The 19635-nt window shown below is 34.7% G+C and overlaps 1 protein-coding gene across 1 annotated transcript; it reads left to right on the forward strand.

Moving 5' to 3' along the window:
* The first annotated feature begins 16590 nt into the window (after window positions 1-16590).
* On the forward strand, window positions 16591-19623 carry LOC141668346 (glycosyltransferase BC10-like). Its single transcript, XM_074475199.1, has 2 exons — window positions 16591-17523; window positions 18774-19623. Exons 1-2 carry the CDS (start codon window positions 16975-16977, stop codon window positions 19416-19418), a joined length of 1194 nt encoding a protein of 397 aa, XP_074331300.1. The 5' UTR covers window positions 16591-16974; the 3' UTR covers window positions 19419-19623.
* The last annotated feature ends 12 nt before the right edge of the window (window positions 19624-19635 follow it).

The raw sequence follows: 19635 nt of genomic DNA on the forward strand, positions 1-19635 counted from the left end.
GTTCCTGAGTACAGGACTTATACTGGTCAAGAAATGCAGATGAAAAAGGGAGTTGCAGTGCTACAAGTTTTTCTCAACAGTCCTCAGTTATCCTTCAGTCCTGAATCATGAAGATGTCAGTTTAAGCTTCATGTTGATTGGTAATCTTGAGATAAGCAAAAGCTCAATTTCTAAGTTAAGATCAACTATCTATCAGCTTGGAGAAGACAATGAAGAGAAGAGAGAGCTGAAGAAAAAGCTTGTTAAAGTCCTACGAGACAAGGAGGAAGAAAGATTGAAGAAATTTCTTGGAACAACTGTCAGTTATCTGGAGATACTGAAGTAAGCTTTACTCCTTGTACATTTTGTAGATTGGTTTTGGCATCATTGAGAATGGAATTTATGCTTCATTGCATTAAGCATAAATTGGGGGAGATTGTTACATATTGAATTCTCAATAATCAGAAGAAGCTCAGGATATGGCTGTTCGGATGTCATCAGGATCTGATGTACCATCAGGAGTTGGCATGTCATCAGCATTTGCATGACATCAGTATTTGAAGACAGTCAGCATTAGAGGATTTGTTATGTTCCTTATAATGTGGAGCAGATATTTGTTACGTCTGAGTTATAGGACTTTATCTGTTTAGTTTAAGATATGTATCAGTTTTAGTTGGTTTTTGATAATGCATATCTTAGATTAATCTGTTGTAGTTGTGTAGTATATAAACACAATTTAGGTCATCACTTAATAGAGAACTCTTGAGGATCATTCGACCTAGCAGCTCTCAAGAACATCAGTATTTCTTGAGAGGATTTTATAACAGTTTTTATCAGAAATATAAAAAAATGTTATATTTTATTACTTATTCGAAACATTTATACAATTGTATCCAACCCCCTTAAATAATTGTATCTTTACTAGGCAACAACTCTATCAGAATTAGTTGCAGGTCACTATCCACAGAGACTTTCTCTTTTTCAGGTTCGGTGTATTTGGAGGGGTCTTTAGGGGCATAATGAGCTGGGATGACCGTATCTCCATCAATAGATTCATCAACCCTTTCCATGGGAATAAAAGGGTCATTCTTGAGAATCTGGATGTACATAGGATTGGCCATCCTTATAAACAGCATCATCTTCTTTTTCCACAATGTTTAGTTGGATTTGTCAAAGGCTGGTATCTTGATACTACTTAACTTTTGTGCACTCATACTTCCAAGATCTTTATCTATTTACTTTCAGATTTTGTTCTGATACCACTTGTTAGATTTTGAGTAGAACACGGGGGGGGGGGGATGTGTTTCTTTGAATTTTTAGCCCTTTAAAGTTTGTTTGGATATTGTGTGAACAAAGCAGTTTACATTTGCAGAGATATTGTGTTAACAGAAATAAAACAACAAGCACAATATTTCAAAACTCACTTAATTTGTATTAATTAAGTTTGTCTTGCTATAAATTATGTGTTCTTAAAAATATAAGAACTCAGCTTCTTCCTTGAGAGAATAAGAGAAAATATGGATCTGTTTGGTATTTTTAAACTAAGGACCATTGCATGCTTTATACACTAGCACCACGGGTTTACAAGAATGGCACTAAAATGTAATAAACTACTTTCTAAAGTAACCTTTTTCTATTTCCATTTCTAGCTCAGCAAAACTGTGTAGAATCTTGCAGGTCTGTGACCATACTTTGTCCAGTTAATCTTGACCCTTGATCTTACATTCTCCCAACTACTTTGTAGACTTTTCAATCTAGTGAATAGATCATTTGTTGACTGATAATCTTGAATTTTGAACTTGTTAACATTCTGTATTTGAGAGGCATATCGAGATCTCCAGTTTGTTTTATGGAGAAGTGACATCTCGATAAGTATAATGACTTATCGAGATCTCTGAGTTCTCTATAGGTATATTTGACTTATCGAGGTCTCTTGATATTTACATGTGAAATGACTTGTCGATATGCCTGAGATCTCTACATGTAGAATTGACTTGTTAATATCTCTGAGATCTCTATATAGATTTTAACTTGTCGATACCTCTGAGATCTCTATATGAGAAATTGACTTGTCAATATCTCTAATTCTTAATATCTTCATTTGAATTGTCGATATCTCTGAGTTCTCTACATGCAGAAATGACTTGTCGATATCTCCAGTTCTCCACATCTTCATTTGACTTGTCGATATCTCTGAGACTTCTATATAAGCCATTTTTGGACTTCTCGATAAGTCATTCTAGACTTCTCGAATGACTTCTCCATATTGCTTGATATGTGACTTGTCGATATCTTGACTTAAGGCATTTTTCATAGAACAATTTTATTCAACTCCAAACTTTTACACTTTTCTCTGAGGCATGATCATGGTTTGATCTTCTTTTAGAGTTTATTTCTTAGCTTGAATCTTTTCACTGGAAAAATACTCCTGTATAATCTTCTAACCTTTTTACAGACTCAAGAAATACAATACATAATACAAAATTTATTATCAAACAATTAAATCTCAGGGTTGTCAATGTGACTTAGTCTTATTATTACACAGGCATGTCTTGCACAACACTCTTTCTTCTCATCCCTTCTTCATGGTCTTCGGCTCTCATCTCTCTCTAGCTCGGTACTTTCTCTCTCTCTCTCTCTCTCTCTCTCTCCCACCCTCTCTCTCCCACCCTCTCTCTCTCTCTCTTCGAGATCTCACTCATTTCTTAATTAGTTTTCGATATAAAAGCGGCTATGTGTTTAGTTTTATCTCCTCTACAACAACCCATATATGCATGTTTGTTTTAATGAAATTTTTTGAAACCCTTTTTTGAGCCCGGTTCGATTCCTCCAAATTATGAATTTGGGTGATGATTTTGAAATAATTCTTGATATAAGCAGTTCGAATATGTGGGTTATGTGTGTTGTAGGTGAGGCCCGTGTTCGGAGACCCATGTTTGGGCACCTCCGGGTCGAACAACCGCCGACGATGAGCTCCGGTGAGCCGGTCCGGTGGGGATATGATGGTGATGTTGAGTCCTTAAGGCATTTTTTATAGAACAATTTTATTCAACTCCAAACTTTTACACTTTTCTCTGAGGCATGATCATGGTTTGATCTTCTTTTAGAGTTTATTTCTTAGCTTGAATCTGTTCACTGGAAAAATACTCCCGTATAATCTTCTAACCTTTTTACAGACTCAAGAAATACAATACATAATACAAAATTTATTATCAAACAATTAAAATCTCAGGGTTGTCAATGTGACTTAGTCTTATTATTACACAGGCATGTCTTGCACAACACTCTTTCTTCTCATCCCTTCTTCATGGTCTTCGGCTCTCATCTCTCTCTAGCTCGGTACTCTCTCTCTCTCTCTCCCACCCTCTCTCTCTCTCCCACCCTCTCTCTCTCTCTTCGAGATCTCACTCGTTTCTTAATTATTTTTCGATATAAAAGCGGCTATGTGTTTAGTTTTATCTCCTCTACAACAACCCATATATGCATGTTTGTTTCAATGAAATTTTTTGAAACCCTTTTTTGAGCCCGGTTCGATTCCTCCAAATTATGAATTTGGGTGATGGTTTTGAAATAATTCTTGATATAAGCAGTTCGAATATGTGGGTTATGTGTGTTGTAGGTGAGGCCCGTGTTCGGAGACCCATGTTTGGGCACCTCCGGGTCGAACAACCGCCGACGATGAGCTCCGGTGAGCCGGTGAGGATATGATGGTGATGCTGAGTCCGAAATTGTAAATAATTATTTTGTTTTAGTGTTTTATTCGATTTCAGTCCATGGTTTTAAAATTTCAGAATTTGGTTGATGAATATTGGTTCATTTTATTTGATATATGTGTTGATATGAATCGTATTATTATTTCACAATTTGATTTCGAGTTGCATGTTAATTCGAGTAGTTTCAGATTTTTGATTTGAGTTTAAGTGAATTTGGTTCGTGATGGAAGTAATTAGGCATTTGTATGATCGAATATTAGTGTTAAAATTATATATATATGTGCATGTCGAATTCGAATTAACAATGGAAAATTCAGTTTGTTTTCTTTAGATTTTTATTCAGTTTCAATTTAAAAAACAAGTAATATGTAAATCTTAAATTGTTATAAAAACGTTGGATGAAAATATGTGTGTTGTCGTTAAGAGTATGGTTTTGGAATTACTTGTCGGTATGCCATTATGGTGATTTTTGTCGAACTTAATTATGAAGAGTATTTGGTTGAATAAGGTTATATGTATTATGTGTAAGATATTTTAATTTATTGGTTATGGATTAAAGGATAGCATGTGTATATGAATACTTCATGTCGAATTTTCAATATAAGTATGTTGATGAATCATCAGATAGTTAAAATATGTAAAAATTTATATTGGTATTAAGGGTTGTTTATAGAGTGATACAATAAGTATGCGAGTACGAGTACGTTATTGGTTGTGGTTACATGACTTGCTATAGGTGGATGATGATATATGTTATGTGTTAATCGAGATGTACTTATATATTTTCTTGATTTATAATAAAGTAACGTCGATAAAGGTTTGAGTATAAGTATATTAATTAACTCGAAAGGGTAGAAAGTTTAGACGTTCAGGGGAACGTCGTTTTATTATGGGATCCCTAATTAGGTTTTATTTTAATATGTAGATTTGGAAAGCGAGGGCGCTCAAGGTAGAAAATGAGAGCAAGTTCTAGGTGACAGTTGAAGGAATTTACAGATGAGCGGAAGCGTGATATAACAATTATTCCGTAAAAACCATGTATCGCACATATAGAAAAACGTATAAATCAGAAAAACGGAGGAATCTTAACCATACCTTGAAAATCGAAGCTTTATAATATGGTTACTAGCAGTTGCTCCTCAGTGTGTGAAGCACTGTACCGGTATCCACCAAGAATGATCCTCTTCGATGAACCTTTTTTTTATAAAACCAAGCTTTTATAAAAATGGAGTTTTGGGAGAGAGAGAGAGAGAAAGAAGATGGAGGCTAGCTCTTCTTAGGGTTTTCACAAAACCAAGTGTATGTTTAGAATGAGCCATCTCATTCTATTTATAGGGCTCTCCTAGGGTTTTTCATAATATATCAATATATATATATATATATTAGCCCCACATTTTATCTTTATAAAATGCTTTAATAATAATTAAAACTATTTTAATCATTATTTCTTTTTCTAAACTATTTAGAAAATAATTCTCTCTCTCATTATTTCATCGAAGAAAATATTCTTTTATGGTGTGACCCTGTAGGTTCAATATTATGTCGGTAGTAGAAATAAATAATAATAAACTTTTATTAATTATTTACATGAATACTAAAATTCACTAAATATAATTAACTGATTAATTATATTTATTCTACATCGTGAGTGATGCTTCTCAACATATCGCGACTATCCGGATAATATGAATTCACTGCTTAGAATACCAAGAACCTGTAAGTGACTAGTTACCGTACAATGAATTCCTTCTACCCTTACAATATCCCGATTAAATACAAGGCATGGATCTCGTGTCAGGCCTATCAAATTTAATTACATGATTTCTTATTCATAATGCAAAGTTCATATTAATACAAATTAGAAACTCTTTTCTAATTTCATACACTCTGGCCAGAGATTCCAGAACTCGCATACTAAGAACAACATATGATATTCTCTTCCCATACTGGAAGGGGTAGATCCTCTATTGACGTTAACTATCTCTATACACAAATCCCTATGCCCAAAATAGACCTAATGGATGTCCTTGAGACTAAGGACTAAACCAAAGCACAGTTCATTATACACAATATAACTTTAACGATCTTAAGTCTAAGGACACTTGTACAACTATCACTCAGTGAATAACTATTGACACATGAGTAATATCCATTAGTTGTTCAACTTATCGAGTCATGTTCAGTGAACTTATTCCCTAATAAGCACCTACATACTAGCTATAGTGTCACCACACAAATGCCTAAGAGAACAGACATCCTCCTGAAGGGAGCAAGCATAGTATGTACCAATCTTTGCGGATCTACTAACATCCGATTAGTTATCCTATGATCAGGAACTGTTTAAGTCTAGAGTTATCATCTTCTAGATCTCACTATTATAATCTCATTATAATTCTAGAAGTTTTACTCTAAATTATGGAGCATCTAATTTAAAACACTTTAAATAGATAAAGCCCATAATAAAACCAAAACAAGTCTTTTATTAATTTCAATGAAATCAAATAGGAATACAAGAAAGTTCTTCCTAACTCATCATACATGATTGGATTTAGGACAAACACTTTCAATCTCCCACTTGAACTAAAGCCAATCACCCTAGTATCTAATACCCATCTTCTCTTTATGATGATCAAAGTGAATCTGAGACAATGACTTTGTGAGTGGGTCTGCTACGTTGTTATGTGTGTCAACTCTCTCAATCTTGACATCTCCTCTTTCAATGATTTCCCTAATCAAATGAAAGCGTCGCAAAACATGTTTGGAATTTTTATGAGACCTAGGTTCCTTGGCTTGTGCTATTGCTGCGTTGTTATCATAATACAACACAATAGGCTCCTCAATGCTAGGAACAACTCCCAACTCAGAAACAAATTTCCTCATCCAAACGGCTTCTTTTGCAGCCTCACTTGCAGCTATATATTCTGCTTCCGCTGTGGAGTCAGCCGTTGTAGACTGTTTGGAACTCTTCCAACTAATCGCACCACCATTCAGAGTAAACACGTACCCTGACATGGATTTGTTATCATCACTTTCTGATTGAAAACTAGAGTCAGCATAACCCTCTATTTTTAACTCAGATCCACCACCAAAAACAAGAAAAATATCCTTAGTCCTTCACAAGTACTTAAGGATGTTCTTCACTGCTTTCCAGTGGTCTTCACCTGGATCGGACTGATATCTGTTTGTCACACTAATTGAATAAGCAACATCAGGCCTAGTACATAACATCGCGTACATGATGGATCCTATTGCTGAAGCATAAGGAATCTTACTCATACGCTCTCTTTCCTCAGGTGTCTTAGGAGACATCTTTTCGGAAAGGGATACTCCATGGCTCATCGGTATGAGACCTCTTTTGGAGTTTTCCTTGCTAAACCTTTTAAGCACTTTCTGGATGTATGTACCCTGGGTAAGACCTATCATTCTTCTAGATCTATCTCTATAGATCTTCATACCGAGAATGTAGGATGCTTCTCCCAAGTCCTTCATAGTGAAGTTCTTCGATAGCCACACTTTGACTGATTGGAGCATCGGTATATCATTTCCTATAAGAAGTATGTCATCCACATATAATACAAGAAATGTTACCGCGCTCCCACTAACCTTCTTATAGACACATGGTTCATCTATGTTTTTGATGAAACCAAACTCTTTGATTGTCTCGTCAAAACGGATGTTCCATGTACGAGAAGCTTGCTTTAAACCATATATGGTTCGTAGCAGCTTACACACTAGGTGTTCATTTCCCTTGGAAAGAAAACCCTCTGGCTGTGTCATATACACTTCCTCTTCAAGTTTCCCATTGAGGAAGGCCGTTTTTACGTCCATTTGCCAGATCTCATAGTCGTAGTAAGCAGCAATCGCAAGCAAAATCCGAATTGATTTTAACAGGGCTACAGGCGAAAAAGTTTCATCAAAGTCAATCCCTTGCCTTTGTCTGAATCCTTTTGCCACGAGCCTGGCCTTATAGGTCTCCACCTGGCCATCTACTCCAATCTTTCTTTTGTATACCCATTTGCACTCAATAGGCTTCACACCCTCAGGTGCTTCAACCAAAGTCCATACTTGGTTGGTATACATAGATTCCATTTCGGATTTCATGGCACTTTGCCATTTCTCTGAGTCAACACTACTCATAGCCTCATTATAGGTCATAGGGTCGTCATCATCAATGATTGACAACTCATTGTCATTCTCAATGACAAGGCCATAATACCTCTCAGGTTGGCGAGACACTCTCCCTGACCTACGAATGGGCTGTTCCACAGAAGGTTGTTCAGTCTGAACAGGTATTTCCACTTGAACTGTAGTAGTTTGTGCATCTTGAACTTCATCAAGTTCAATTTTGCTCCCACTATTTCCTTCAAGGATAAACTGCTTTTCCAAGAAGGTAGCATGTCTGGAGACAAACACCCTATGATCAGTGTAAAAGTAATACCCTAAAGTCTCTTTAGGATATCCCACAAAACTACATTTTACGGATCGAGATTCCAGCTTATCAGGGTCAACTTTCTTGACATAAGCTGGACATCCCCAAATCTTAACGTGTTTAAGACTCGGTTTCCTTTCTTTCCATATCTCATATGGAGTTTGAGGAACAGATTTGGAAAGCACCTTATTCAGTAAATATGCTGAGGTTTCCAATGTATAACCCCACAGGAATACTGGAAGATCCGCATAGCTCATCATGGACCGAACCATGTCTAACAAAGTTCGATTTCTCCTTTCAGATACCCCATTCAACTGTGGAGTATATGGAGGAGTCCACTGTGAGACTATACCATTTTCTTTGAGATAATCTAGAAACTCTCCATTCAAGTATTCACAACCTCGATCTGATCGAAGAGTTATAATACTATGTTTGGTTTGTTTCTCCACTTCATGCTTATATTCTTTGAACTTTTCAAAGGCTTCAGACTTGTGTTTCATCAAATACACATATCCGAATATAGATCGATCATCTATGAAAGTAATGAAGTATGAAAATCCACCCATGGCTTGCGTAGATCGATCATCTATGAAAGTAATAAGTATGAAAATCCACCCATGGCTTGCGTAGACATTGGTCCACATACATCTGTGTGTACCAATCCTAGCAAATCTGTAGCCCTCTCTCCATGTCCACTAAATGGAGATTTGATCATTTTGCCCAATAAACAAAACTCGCATGTAGGATATGATTCAAAATCAAAGGGGTCAAGTAACCCTTCCTTATGCAATGTTCGCAGTCTATTTTCACTAATATGACCCAAGTCTGCATTGCCACAAAAAGGTGAAATTTTCATCATCCATTTTTCTTTTATTAGTATGTTCAATTTGTAGTAAATTATGCTCTACATCACATACATACGGACCATTATTTAAAATACCACTTCCATAAAGAACGTTATCTCTAAGAATTGAACATTTATTATTCTGAATAACAAACAAAAATCCAGCCAAGTCTAACATGGGAATAGAAATAATATTCCTCACAATCGAGGGAACAAAATAACAATTATTTAAGGCATATGTAAATGAAATGATCCTACAGCTTCAGCAGCAACTCTTGATCCATTTCCCATCCGTAGAATCACCTCCTCTTCCTCAAGAGTCCTACTTCTCCTAGGTCCCTACAACGAATTGCAAATATGAGAACCACAGGCGGTATCTAATACCCAAGTAGAAATTTAATTTAATGACATATTCACTTCAATAATGAACATAACTGAAACAGAAGCGGTAGTCTCACTACCCTTCTTCTTCTTCAATTCTACAAGGTAAACCTTGTAGTTCATTTTCCAGTGCCCCACCTTATTACAGTGGAAGTAAACAGCTTTGCTCTTGGGGTCTTCAGCTTTTGGTGGAACCGACTTTTTCTCATCTACTTTCTTCTTCTTGGAAGGGTTCTTCTTCCTTTTCTTAGGATTGGAACCTTCACCAATTAGAAGAACAGAGCTCTTCTTAAAGGGAAAATTCGATTCCGCAGTCTTCAACATGTTGTGGAGTTCAGCCAGGCTGACATCCAGCTTATTCATATGAAAGTTCACAACAAACTGCGAAAACAAACCTAGAAGTGATTGCAAGGCTAAGTCTTGAGTCAGTTCCCCATCCATGTTAAAACCAAGTTGTCCAAGACGTTCAATCAAATTGATCATCTTAAGTACATGATCATTCACAGATGATCCCTCAGACATCCTACAACCGAACAGCTCCTTCGATATCTCATATCGATCTGTCCTCCCTGCCACATCATACAACTCTTGTAAATGCGTAAGGATAATGTGAGCATCCATATGCTCATGCTGCTTCTGTAGCTTAATGTTCATGGAAGCTAGCATGATACATTGAGCAACATTTGTATCATCTATCCATTTACGATACACAACATGTTCATCATTATGTGCATCGTCAGCAGGTTCAGCAGGCTTAGGTGAGTCAAGCACATGTTCCAGCTTCTCAACCCTGAGAACAATTCTCAAGTTTCGAAGCCAGTCAGCAAAATTAGGACCAGTCAACTTGTGAGCATCTAGTATGCTCCGGAGTGATAGTGTAGAAGACATAACGTATATAGTAAATCTGTAAATGATGAACACATAACAACACTTAGCAAATATTTAATTTCATTTCAAAACACTATATGAATCGGGTCTTTATTCATAAGTGGTTCCCACTAGTTTATCTAATTTATACGACCCCCTTAAGTGAAAAATTAAGCATTCATAATGCTAGTGGGAATAGGGATCCTACATTCCATCACACAACCTCGGCTGTAGCACGAAACGTCATGTGATGTTCAATAGGCAGACAACTCTTGTCAATTACATCTTATGTTATTCCCTAATAAAACTTTAGCCTCTTGAATAATTGAGTCACGGTTGTAGCACGACAGACTCAAAATTCTAAGTCAAGTCTAACCCAACATTTTGTACAATTGAATCAGTCTCCAACGGCCCACGGCTGCAGCACGTAACGACCTTTAGATTCTAATTCAATGTACACATCTCTATGTAATAGACAAGTATTTCTTATTTCGAAATCAAAACCCTCGGCTGTAGCACGAAACGACAATGATTTAAAAATAAGAACTACTTTCTACCATGTTGGAAGGCTATGACCGACACAAGCTCGTTGTGTCATTGGCCAATTACTACTTGATATTATTTAATTTTAGAGGGATTATATTATTTTACAATCATAATCATATTATAAAGAGATTCTTCCTTTTAAATTAAATATTTCAAATCAATAATCGATAATCAGATGATTCCCAGATCGGGGGGAGCATTGTCTAGAGGCGTCACTTAATACCCCTTTCTTACAGATCGAAATCTGCTTTTGACAGAATCATCCTTTCTCTCAAAATTGAAAATTCATATTTAATTACGTATTTCATAAACACAAGAATCTCATGATTGTATTCATAATATTATTGTTAAGGCAAGAAACGATTCTTATTCTAGATTTTCTAGAGCACGCCTTATTTTGATTTAAGTTCACCTAAATCTATCATCGCATGATAAACATAGGCATATATCTCACATATAAAATAAATAAATAAGTAAGCATGTAAGTAATATCATGTCACATATTGATATAATGATGTATGGATTTATTATAGCATTTAAAAGTAATTAAAACAATTAAAACATGCTTTAAAACACTTTTGGGAATATAAACAGTTCAAAACTTTTATATAAAAAATATTTGACCACTCCATTAGATCCGTCTCGGAAAAATGAATCCAACGATATATTGCACGCCCAAAACGGAGTTACGAAACTCCCAAAAAATCAAATTTAATGTGGACAGACGGGCTGTAACACATTACAGGAACGTGTTACAAGGGCCGTAACGCATTCCGGTAATGCGTTACAACACTGTTAAGCCATTAATGTGTGTAACGCATTCCGTGAATGCGCAACAGGGTGTAACGCATTCCCAGAATGCGCGACACCCCCCCCCCCCCGAGTGCGCCTCACGCGCCCAGGTCGACCGTTGCTTGCAGTTCAGTTTTTTTTTCTTTTCTTCCCTGCCGTTGTCAGTTCACCTTTCAGCCGTTTCAAAAAAAAAGGGTAACCCCATAACTTTACTCCCTCACTTACTAACTTTTATTAATATGTTATTATTTTAATTTTACTATTAATAAATTAATTAAAATTTAATTAATAAATTAATAAAAATCAAAATAATATAATTTCTTAAATCAGGCAATAGCAAAAAATTATCATATCAGCCAGGGGTCCTTGTGCAAATTTTAATCATATTTTTATTCACATGCATAATTATTTCATGAATTTTAGTTAAAACAATTTTTAAAAATTCATAACAAATAATCTACACATCACAAAATTATGAAAAAAATACCTAGATGATCTACAACACTTGTAGAACCCAGATTAGTAATCAAGATCTTATGCAAAAATTATTTCGAATTAATTCATAATTAAATCTAAATAAACTTGCAAAAATCATAACAAATCCATACATGCATAAAAAAATCTGAATTTTTTTATATGAATCTCTATATGCAGAACCTAGCTCTGATGTCATTAAAGGAATTTACGGATGAGCGGAAGCGTGATATAATAATTATTCTGTAAAAACCATGTATCACACATATAGAAAAACATATAAATCAGAAAAACGGAGGAATCGTAACCATACCTTGAAAATCGAAGCTTTATAATATGGTTGCTAGCAGTTGCTCCTCAGTGTGTAAAGCACTCTACCGGTATCCACCAAGAATGATCCTCTTCGATGAACCTTTTTTTATAAAACCAAGCTTTTATAAAAATGGAGTTTTGGGAGAGAGAGAGAGAGAGAGAGGAAGAAGATGGAGGCTAGCTCTTTTTAGGGTTTTCACAAAACCAAGTGTATGTTTAGAATGAGCCATCTCATTCTATTTATAGGGCTCTCCTATGGTTTTTCATAATATATCAATATATATATATATATTAACCCCACATTTTATCTTTATAAAATGCTTTAATAATAATTAAAACTATTTTAATCATTATTTCTTTTTCTAAACTATTTAGAAAATAATTCTCTCTCTCATTATTTCATCGAAGAAAATATTCTTTTATGGTGTGACCCTGTAGGTTTAATATTATGCCGGTAGTAGAAATAAATAATAATAAATTTTTATTAATTATTTACATGAATATTAAAATTCACTAAATATAATTAACTGATTAATTATATTTATTCTACATCGTGAGTGATGCTTCTCAACATATCGTGACTATCCGGATAATATGAATTCACTGCTTAGAATACCAAGAACCTGTCAGTGACTAGTTACCTTACAATGAATTCCTTCTACCCTTACAATATCCCGATTAAATACAAGGCATAGATCTCGTGTCAGGCCTATCAAATTTAATCATATGATTTCTTATTCATAATGCAAAGTTCATATTAATGCAAAATAGGAACTCCTTTCTAATTTCATACACTCTGGCCATAGATTCCAGAACTCGCATACTAAGAACAACATAGGATATTCTCTTCCTATACTGGAAGAGGTAGATCCTCTATTGACGTTAACTATCTCTATACACAAATCCCTATGCCCAGAATAGACCTAATGGATGTCCTTAAGACTAAGGACTAAACCAAAGCACAGTTCATTATATACAAGATAACTTTAACGATCTCAAGTCTAAGGATACTTGTACAACTATCACTCAGTGAATAACTATTGATACGTGAGTAATCTTCATTAGTTGTTCAACTTATCGAGTCATGTTCAGTGAACTTATTCTCTAATAAGCACCTACATACTAGCTATAGTGTCACCACACAAATGCCTAAGAGAACAGACATCCTCCTGAAGGGAGCAAGCATAGTATGTACCAATCTTCGCGGATCTACTAACATCCGATTAGTTATCCTATGATCAGGAACTGTTTAAGTCTAGTGTTATCATCTTCTAGATCTCACTATTATAATCTCATTATAATTCTAGAAGCTTTACTCTAAACTATGGAGCATCTAATTTAAAACACTTTAAATAGATAAAGCCCATAATAAAACCAAAACAAGTCTTTTATTAATTTCAATGAAATCAAATAGGAATACAAGAAAGTTCTTCCTAACTCATCATACATGATTGGATTTAGGACAGACACTTTCAACAGTAACCCTATTTAAATCAAGAAGGAAAGCTTTTGAGGAAAGTAATCAAATCCCCTCTCATAAAGTGGTTTATGATATGAAATGTTAAAGGAAATGATAGAGATGATATGATCATGTTATTCCTGAAACTTGAATACCTGATTGATAACATGTTTCTTTATATACATACCATACTTATTTCAATACATTGTTCGTTTCGATAAAAACTATGCTTCCATGATACCTCCGCTTTGATAATGTCTATGCTTTCCTGATACTTACGCATTGTTAATATTCATGCTCACCTTTTTATCGTACATTAACTTTCATATCCCTTGTTATACCCGTTTCTTCAATACCTGGAATTTTGAAATGAAATTAAGAATGATTTTGGACTTAAAAGAGTACAAATGATTTCAAAGGACGGTAATTCTTTTAAAAGTGGAATGTGAATTGAGATTATAAATGAATTTCCGATAAAAAGGTTTTCTTCGAATCCTAAAGATTGGAGACGTAAGTGGTCGTGTAATAACGATCCAGCCAAGTGTATGGAGCCTGAAGATAGACCGGTATATAAAAGGCCGATATAGTGCCTTAGGTACCTATTATGACCAGATGGAGGTCAGTACGGGCTGATGACCCGTATCGTATTTATCAATTATACCTCTAATCCCATTTTCTGAAAATTATGAGAAATATGATTTCGCAAAATATCTATTACATATGAGTACATTTTATAAATCGATTTCAAAGAAAATGGAAAGATTGAATCAGAATTACTTGAACCCCATCAACCATTCTTTCAATCACCTCCTGGAACCTAAACACTTAAATCTCAAAACCAAAACTTGTGGGTAAAAACCCTTTTAACATTTGAAGAGATCTGAATACTTATTGATCATTAGGGTTACTTGCTGAGTTTTATACTCATATTATTTTGTTATTATACTAACCTTGACAGTTAAGCTTGAGGATGGCGAGTCTTAGACGTACTTCAATGAAGAGTGTTTATAATGGTCCCTTACGTACTGGTTAGATTTTTCATTCCAGATCAAGTAGAAGGAGTCACTGAGATCAGCGACATATTTTGGGTTGTGAAAATTTTTGATTCAGATACTCTTGGGTTATCTGACAATTCCAAGTCAGAATTATTTTATTATTCATAAAATTTTATAATAATATCAGTTTAATGTTTTGATTGTTAGTTGTACTTGTTTAATAACTTATCCTATATAGGTCCTGTAGTGTCTCGGGGTTATTATTTTATTGCAGGGTTAATTATTATTATATTGGTGTCGTGGCTACTCGATGTTATACCGGATCTGGGGGTGTCACAATAAATTATCAAAAAAAAACTTAGTTCAGATCAATATATAATTTATACTTAATCTCATATTACCTTTGTTAGATTCTCGAACGCGAGGCTCGTTATATGGAATTATGGATCAAATCCAGTTCATTATTTTAATTTTAATTTTTTTAAGCCCGTAATATTTCGTATATTTTTTTATTTTTTGTTAACACCTAGATATTATAACTAATAAGTAAGCGAAGGTATCTCTATGTTATTTTCAGGGAGGTGCATGAGGATTATTCTATTCATTTAGGTCTTACTCTTGAGTTTTTAAATATGAATAAAATAAGTGTTTATGAAATAAATTATTTTGATCCCATTCTTGTAGTGAAAATTTGTCAAATTTGCATTCATTAATATTTGTTTTCGCTTTCTTTTTTTTAAAACGCGGGAGCGCGATTATGAAGAAAAATGAAATTACTTTACTTACCATTCACTTCCTTTCCTTCCTCCATCTTTTTTTTAACTTTCTCCGTCTCTTTTTAGTTGTCACATTTGACTTTTTTGCAGTCAAATTTACCAAAGTTTGACCGAATTTTATTAATATTTTATAATTGAACTCGAAATAAAAAAATTATATAATAAAAAAATATTTTTTCTACTTTATTATATCATTTTAAGTTTTTTAAATAATATAAGAACAATTTTTAATCTTTGATAAAAAAATTAGTCAATTTGACCGACAAAAAAATGTGACAACCAATAAGAAACGGAGTGTTAGACCAATGTATTTTTATCATTTTCTTCTAAACTAGAAAATTTCATAGTTTCTGGTCAGAATTCTGTTAATTTTTGGTCAAATAAACCCAAGAAATATGGGATTTTAATTGAGATAGTTTATTGACCAGAATAAAAAAAAGGATCTAGAATTTAACTTACCTTTCTTTCATCGAAGAGACGTATATCAACTTCTTGGTACAGCCAGTTACATACCACTTAGTTACCACTCGTAATTTCCAAGATTTGAGTTTCTTGTGGAGCATTAATTCTGTCTAACAAACTTGAAACTGTCACACCGTTAACATTAGTAACATAAACTTAAATATATGGTCGAATTAAATCAAAATAATTGTACACATTCAATAAAAAAAAACTCAGATTTTTTTATTTGAATGCACGGAAGTTTCCTTTTTAATCTGTGCAGGAATTATATAACAAACGACATAATAGACCGACGAAAACATGAATGGGGGAAGAAGTAAAATTAAGCAGCGCTTCCTATATGGAGGATCTTTACACGTCTTTGAAGAGTCAAGCCAACAAGGAAAGTATAACAAATTAAGTTAATAAATAATTCAATTACAAAACAAACTAAGCTAATTGAGCCCCATATAATTGCTCTAATTGGCCAAGTGTCTAATCTCTATTCGATCCAATCAAAGATGTTTCCAGAAATATAATAAAGTCATATTTAATGACACCCTTTACATAATTACAATACATAACACAAAGTTTCGAATTATATACATAGTATCCGACGCCATAAATTATTTCAATAATCTCTCTCTCTCGTGGCTAAGCTACAAATCTTTTCACGCGGCCTCCCCATATTGCCCTGCTAGCTCATAACCTTCTGTGTTCATACACACGTATATAATGTTCTCATATGCACCTAGCTAGCTTTTGTATTTTGTTTTCTCTAGTTTGTTTGTGTAAAAGCTCCAAATAGTAAAGATTGCATCACATTGTTTTTGTAAGGCCTATACATTCTCTCAAATAACGTTCGTGTTCTTTACGGAAACAATCTCTCTACTATCCTGCTTCGATCTTGCAGGTATTAATCTTTAATTCCCTGCACATATATCTTTTTTCTCTCTTTCAGCATCCATGAAAAACCAAAATCCAGTTTCAACAACAAAGGTGTTTAGTTCTCCAGCACAAGGATTTGTAAATATCCTGTATTACATTCTTTTCTTTGCTTTTGGTTTAACTTTCGGGATCATCATTACTTTTTACTCTAGAAACTTCACATTCAATCTACAATTGACACAATTCTCTCTCTCAACTTCTTCATATTCACTGTCACCACCATTATCATCGTTATCTAGCAGTGCTAGTGTTAGTAAAACTGTGAAGAGTCGTACGGGGTTACAAGAATATATGAAGCCACCTAAAGTCATGCATGATATGAATGATGAAGAATTGTTATGGAGGGCTTCAATGGTTCCGAAAAGAAGTGAGTTTCCAGGTGTTGAGCCTGCGGCTAAGGTTGCTTTTATGTTCTTGATCAAACAGACAGTGTCGTTTGCGCCTTTGTGGGAAAAGTTCTTTAAAGGGAATGAAGGACTTTACTCAATTTATGTGCATTCTGATCCTTCATTCAATCAGTCCCAGACTGAAAGTTCTATGTTTCGTGATCGGAGAATCCCTAGCAAGGTACACTTTGGAATTATAACTTGTTGTTACAATATTGCTGCATTCGGATTTTACAACATACAACATTACTCATTCTCCAAACACCCCTCTTTGTAACTTTCTTGCTAGTCATCGTTTGAACACACTTTTCCCCCGTTTGATTTGCTAAAATTTATACTTTCTGAGACCTGCATCCTCCGCAATTTAGATAAACTCTGTTTGTAGAGAGGGGAATTCACCCGATTACACATCTTACTTGTTAACTAACCAGTACTCTAAAAGATTCTGGGCCACCTAACTCTGTCTTGGGGTTTCGCAACATAAGATTAACAAAAGATAAATAAATTAGGCATTGTCATTTTAAACGTCAGTGTGCGCAAACGTTATGCATTACATAGCTCATAATCTCTTAATTTAATAATTTGCATTGGTTTGTCCGGATGTTTGATCTGCTTTAAACGTCATAGTCTGCATTGGTTTTTCCGGAGATTGGATCTGTTAATTTAATAATCTGGTTTGTAAGCTTTACTTAAAAATGGTTAAATCCGAAGCTTAGAGAATCTTTACTGGCGTTTACCTTGTGGAAGATAGCAGCTGTCAGTGCAGAATATGCTTATGTAATCTCAAATAAATTATTACCAATACATGTTGGCAGGGTAACCTATGGTCTTTACTTGTTTATTGTCATGATTATTACTTAAACTAATCTCTCCTAAGAACATTGTGTGAAGACAAATATATACAAATTTAAAGAGGCGACACAAGTAATGCTGAGTCCTTGTTGTATTTCGGTGAACCCAATGTTAACAAACAAGTCATGTTGTATCTCCAAGGGGAAAAGTCACATGGGTAGCTAAGCTAAGCTACTGGCTGGCAACTAACTATAGTTTCACCAATCTACATTCACAATTTTTTTAACTCTTCAGTACCTCCTCTTGAAAGTGACTGGGGGAGTCAAATTGTATGTAATGCACAGGGGTTTAGTCCATGGAAAACCAATTGCCTTAAATTATCTAACCCTAGTAATTAACAATAAAAAAGAAGATAATAGAAAACTTGTAACTACAATAGAAGAAGATGGTATGTGTTCAACGTTTTGCTGTTGATGCAGGAGTTTTGTGCATTGTGTATGTGATTTATCATGACCGTGATATGTAACTTTCGGGTTACTATGTACTGTCATTAAATAATACTGTCTTGAAATTTGATGATTCTATTTATTGCAGTATTATGTATTTATGTTTGTTAAATCATTCATTCTTAATATGCAGGCTGTAGAATGGGGTAATGCCAACATGATTGAAGCTGAACGCCGTTTGCTAGCTAATGCACTTCTTGATTTCTCAAACCAGCGTTTTGTTCTGCTCTCCGAATCATGCATTCCTCTATACAATTTCTCCACTATCTATTCTTATCTTATGAACTCCTCCGAAAACTTTGTGGAGGCATATGATTTACAGGGCCCTGTGGGACGTGGTCGCTATAGCCCACAAATGTACCCAACTATAAGACTTGATCAATGGAGGAAAGGTTCTCAGTGGTTCCAGATTGACCGTGAATTAGCCATAGAAGTGATCGCTGACACTACATATTTCCCTGTATTCCAAAAATATTGCAAGGGCGCATGTTATTCTGATGAACATTACCTACCTACAATGGTGAGCATAAATCATTGGGAGAGGAATTCAAACAGAACGTTAACTTGGGTTGATTGGTCGAGAGGTGGACCGCACCCATCGAAGTACTCAGGATCAGATGCTACTAAAGACTTTCTGGAGAGGATGAGAACTGGAAAGCAATGCAAGTACAATGGTTATAAAACCAATGTTTGTTACATGTTTGCAAGGAAGTTTTTGCCAGGTGCTCTGGATAGTTTGCTGAGACTTGCACCTAAGGTTATGCATATTAACTCGTGAACATGACTTAAATTTCCAATTCTAAGTGACTAGGGACTGTAATACTGTAATTTATACGTCCTTTTTATCTCCTTCCTGCATTTGATTCAGTATTGCAAGTTTAGTGAAGGTACTAAGGCAGCCATTTGTAGAAGCATTTGGTATACATTTTGTATATGAAATTTACGAGGAACTTATAAAAGAATTGCATCCAGCAACAATACAAGTACTCAGAGCT

This window comes from Apium graveolens, chromosome 6, assembly GCF_009905375.1.
Source record: "Apium graveolens cultivar Ventura chromosome 6, ASM990537v1, whole genome shotgun sequence".
In the NCBI taxonomy this organism is placed as follows: domain Eukaryota; kingdom Viridiplantae; phylum Streptophyta; class Magnoliopsida; order Apiales; family Apiaceae; genus Apium; species Apium graveolens.